Genomic DNA, 4228 nt, shown 5'->3' with positions numbered 1-4228 from the left:
TATTACTGCCCGATAATGGTGTCGGCGATACCAACGATTTGGACAAAATCTGGGAGAAAACCCAATCTTTAAAACCTTTCATCCTACCTACTGCAACATATGAAAAGAAAACTCCATAACTCAAACATATAACTAAAAAACTATCTAACTTATAGCTATGAGCCACAGATACATTTTTTTATTTTTCTTAAAGTGAAAATAAAACCTCCAAACATACTAGTAATAAACCACAAGATTTCTTCTTTTAAAGGGATCCTCAATTAAATTTCCATTTTTGAAAGGACTCAATAGATAAGCACAAAAACATAGCACTTGTGTTTAAACACTCGAGCCACCGTGATTTTGTCAATCCCATCGTGAAACCAAACACGCACTTAAATGACAAGTATCGGTGCAACTAACGAGCATGACAATAACCAAAAGAAATATAGAAATTATTATAATTCGACAGAGAATTTTAGAAATTGAAAGGAAAAATAATTGAAAAGAAGAAAAGCAAGCAGTTCACCTAAGATATAGTAAATGAAATTGTTGGAGGTGCTGACATTGATAACTAAGTATCAAGCACAAGAAAATATGGAGGCAAAAGAACAAGTTTTGGGACAGTTAAATCCCAAGAAGCATTTTTGTGGGGAACCCTAATCTTGGAGAATGGGGAAAAGAGCGGAGAAAAAAAGGATCCAAAGGTGAAATAGGTGTAGTACGAAAAAGAGAATTTAATGATGACGAAGAGAATCAAAAACGGGTACAGAGAAGCGATTACGGGATAAGACAGAAAACCACGAACACGATGGATTGAATGATACGATACACACCTTTACCTTACTCTATATTAATTTTAATATTAATGTTAATTCGTGATGACGATGGTAAAAACAAAAAGTGGCGCTACTAGGAATATGACCCACACAAAACTCACGAATTGAATGGAAAAAGTTAAGGATAAAGTTGTCAGAAGTGGGATTTGAACCCACGCCCTCTTTCGAAGACCAGAACTTGAGTCTGGCGCCTTAGACCACTCGGCCATCCTGACTGATGGTAAATGCTTTCTTCTACACTGTAGTTATAGTATTTTAATGTAAAATGTTAGAGTTAAAAATGAAAGACGACTCCGCTGGGGATCGAACCCAGAATCTCTGGTTCCGTAGACCAGCGCCTTATCCATTGGGCCACGGAGTCGTTGTTGTAATTTTTATCAATGTCAGTTATATAACTTATGAATATTTCTGGTAGCATTTACCAGTTATCAATACTCAAACTTTAAATGTATTTAATTTAAACAGTTTTTTATGTTATCGACATAGCAAGACACGACTTTCCTTCAAACAGGGAAAAGCTTTCACACAACTAAAATTTTATTCTTTCACAAATTTGTCTCAATTCTATATAGTCACAATTCGTTGTCTCTTTTTTTAAAAGAATTTCTATTTTATCGCAACTTGTTAAAAAAAAAACTTTAGTCGAACCAAATACACCTCCTCCTCTTCTAACTTTTTAAATTTTCATTATCAATTATTTCAAATTTAAAGTTCAACCACACCATTTATAATCTCTTTGTTAGATAAAATAAATGAGAGAACGATGATAATGAATATTTTTAAAAAAATTTAATTGTCATGTATTATTAATTCAAAAATTACTTATAATTATAATGTATCAATTAAAATATTTGAAATAATATTTGTGTAGTTCATTTTTAATTGAATAGTATACATTTTCATTTAGACTTCAATTTGATCTTCTTTTATTTTCTCTTCTCTTAAACAAACATAAGTTTAACTAAAAAAAGTAATCATTTTGGTCGCTAAACTAACATTATCCATTCAATTTGGTTATTAAACTATAATATTGTAATTTTTGAACTATTATGTTATATATCTATTAAATTATGTCTTCTTTCTCCTACTTTTAAAGCAATTGGATGAAATGACTGTAGTTTAGAGACTTATTATTATATTTTCAATTTAAAACCAAACTGAATAGAGAATGATAGTTTAAAAACTAAATTAATAATTTATTCAATTGATTAAAAATTTATTTCCTCTCTTCCTCTCTTTTAAACTAGACACTCATCTATTTCTATTTCTTACAGTGCATTATATGTATATTCAATTTAACTGTGAACAATAAAAAAATGTTTAATTCAATATAAAAAATAAAAGTATTTTAAATTGTTGTGTTGGATTGAAATATATAAGAAATTTTTTAAAATAAATTATACTCACTCCCTTATTTCCAATCCCAAAATAAAAATTGGAGGGAGTAAAAAACATGTAGAAAAGATTTTGCTCCCATAGAGCATAACCTCATATTTCCTAGTATTTAAAATATTTTATTTCCTCGCTTCCAACCAAATAGACCCTGAGATTTGTCCCCTCCACCTTGAACCAAACAGACGCTCACATTTTAAAAAAAAAATTACAGAGTGAAAGCACGAAGCAGAATAGTTACCGTCATCAAAATAATAATTAATAAATAAAAAAAGTTGCAAGGTGCAGCTCAAACTCTCTCTAAATCGCCATCTTCTTCTATCAGTTTCCGCCCCATTATTCTCTCAACTCCTCATTTCTTAGCGTGCTGCAGGAATCGTCAATTTCTGTGAGTTGTGTTACTGTTTTACTTTCACTTTTTTATTCACCTCAATTTCTCCCAAATTATGCGTTAAACCCTAATCCTAGCCACAAATCCGAATCCCCAATTTATCAACGTTCTCATAAAAATCAGAACTCGTTTTTGTTGTGCAATTGAAGGAAGTCGCAGGTTACAACATGAGTTCGATCAACATTAGAGATCTTCAACGCGAATTGGAGAACAAAGCGAACGATCTCAGCAAACTTCAAAAAGGCAAGCTTTACTATATTATTCCCCCTTACTTATCTATTTGATTTGCTTACACTCTCTTCCTTGTTCCTAAGGCTCTGTTTAGGAGTTTGGAGGGAAGAAGAGTCGAGGAAAAATAGAGAAACTTTTCACTTTTTTTGAGATATTGTTTTTGTAGAGAATGACAAATGATTGTCCATGATTAATATATTTTTAATATTGAGAGTATTATAACAGCATAGATTGAATTTGAAGAATTTATCAAAGCCTTCTAAAACCCTTCTCGAATGCAATTTTTTAGTTCCCCAAAATTAGCATGATTTTGTATTATGGAGAAAAATAACCTCCAAAGCCCTCCCCTCCTAAACTCCCAAATACACCCTAAAGAATCTTTATTTTTTTATTTGTAGATATTGCGAAGAATCACCAAGTTAGAAAGAAGTACACAATCCAACTTGGCGAGAATGAACTCGTCCTTAAGGTACACTTTTATGTATTTTGGGATAAAATATTTTCTTTTTCTTTTTACCTTTGTAAATGATTCTTTTTTTAGCGAACAATTATTTTGGTGCTTGAATGTTAGCTTTTACATGTATCAAAATTGTAAAAGTATTACCGAATGTATCTTTTGTTACTCAATTTAGTATGTGTCTATTGTTAGTTTGGCTCTCGAATGTGTCTTCTAGTAGGCAGTTTGATTACTAACTGAAGACATACATCTAGCATTGCCCATTTAGGGATCAAAGTAAGCGTTTACTTTTCATTTTGCTTTTGCTGTGTGTTTTACTGATTGTTTTGTTTTTTATTGTTATTCTTTTTTCTGTAGGAGCTGGATTTATTGAAAGAAGATGCAAATGTTTACAAGTTGATTGGCCCTGTACTCGTTAAGCAAGATTTGGCTGAGGCCAATGCTAATGTCCGCAAGAGGATTGAATACATATCAGCTGAACTGTAAATCTTCTTTTCTATTTTTATTGATGTTAGAGGCTTCTTTAGTATATGATTAATCCATCTTCCCTGAAAAATGACGTGTTTCATAATAATTGAGTTAAAAACTGTTGATATCATACACCCTAAATGCTGTTTATTACGGATATTATATTATCTAGATTAAATAATCACTTCAAATTATTGTTCATGTTAACTGTTGCTGTCATAATTGAAGTATTGTTTTGTGATATCTTGCTATTTTTTATTTTTTGTATTATTTGGCTGGGTAAAGAGAGATATTGTTCTAAGATAAAGAATATGCAATTTATTCAGGAGACAAAAGGGATACAAGTTAACACGTTTTTCTTCATTGAAACTATGAATTTGACTATCTCGGTCTCCTGAAGAGTTAATTATCACTTTTTTATTTTATTGCTTCCTATAAATGATGAACTGATTTTTCATTTAAATTATAATC

The 4228-nt window shown here is 30.9% G+C and overlaps 1 protein-coding gene and 2 non-coding genes across 3 annotated transcripts in view; 1 reads left to right on the top strand and 2 right to left on the bottom strand.

The window, feature by feature from the left end:
- Nucleotides 1-949: 949 nt before the first annotated feature.
- Nucleotides 950-1033, bottom strand: TRNAL-CAA (transfer RNA leucine (anticodon CAA)). The gene has a single exon. It is a non-coding gene; the product is annotated as a tRNA-Leu (tRNA).
- A 73-nt stretch (nt 1034-1106) lies between these two features.
- On the bottom strand, nt 1107-1179 carry TRNAR-ACG (transfer RNA arginine (anticodon ACG)). Its single transcript has one exon. It is a non-coding gene; the product is annotated as a tRNA-Arg (tRNA).
- Nucleotides 1180-2381: 1202 nt separating this feature from the next.
- LOC101490750 (prefoldin subunit 6) overlaps nt 2382-4228 on the top strand; it is a 5887-nt gene continuing 4040 nt past the window's right edge. Inside the window, exons 1-4 of the mRNA XM_004508381.4 lie at nt 2382-2598; nt 2751-2844; nt 3231-3301; nt 3647-3771. Coding sequence (XP_004508438.1) covers nt 2769-2844; nt 3231-3301; nt 3647-3771 — 272 coding nt within the window. The 5' untranslated portion in view covers nt 2382-2598; nt 2751-2768. The remainder of the gene's footprint in view (nt 2599-2750; nt 2845-3230; nt 3302-3646; nt 3772-4228) is intronic.

Source organism: Cicer arietinum, chromosome 7 (assembly GCF_000331145.2).
Source record: "Cicer arietinum cultivar CDC Frontier isolate Library 1 chromosome 7, Cicar.CDCFrontier_v2.0, whole genome shotgun sequence".
In the NCBI taxonomy this organism is placed as follows: Eukaryota; Viridiplantae; Streptophyta; class Magnoliopsida; order Fabales; family Fabaceae; genus Cicer; species Cicer arietinum.
This window is presented reverse-complemented; position numbering and strand designations above follow the sequence as displayed.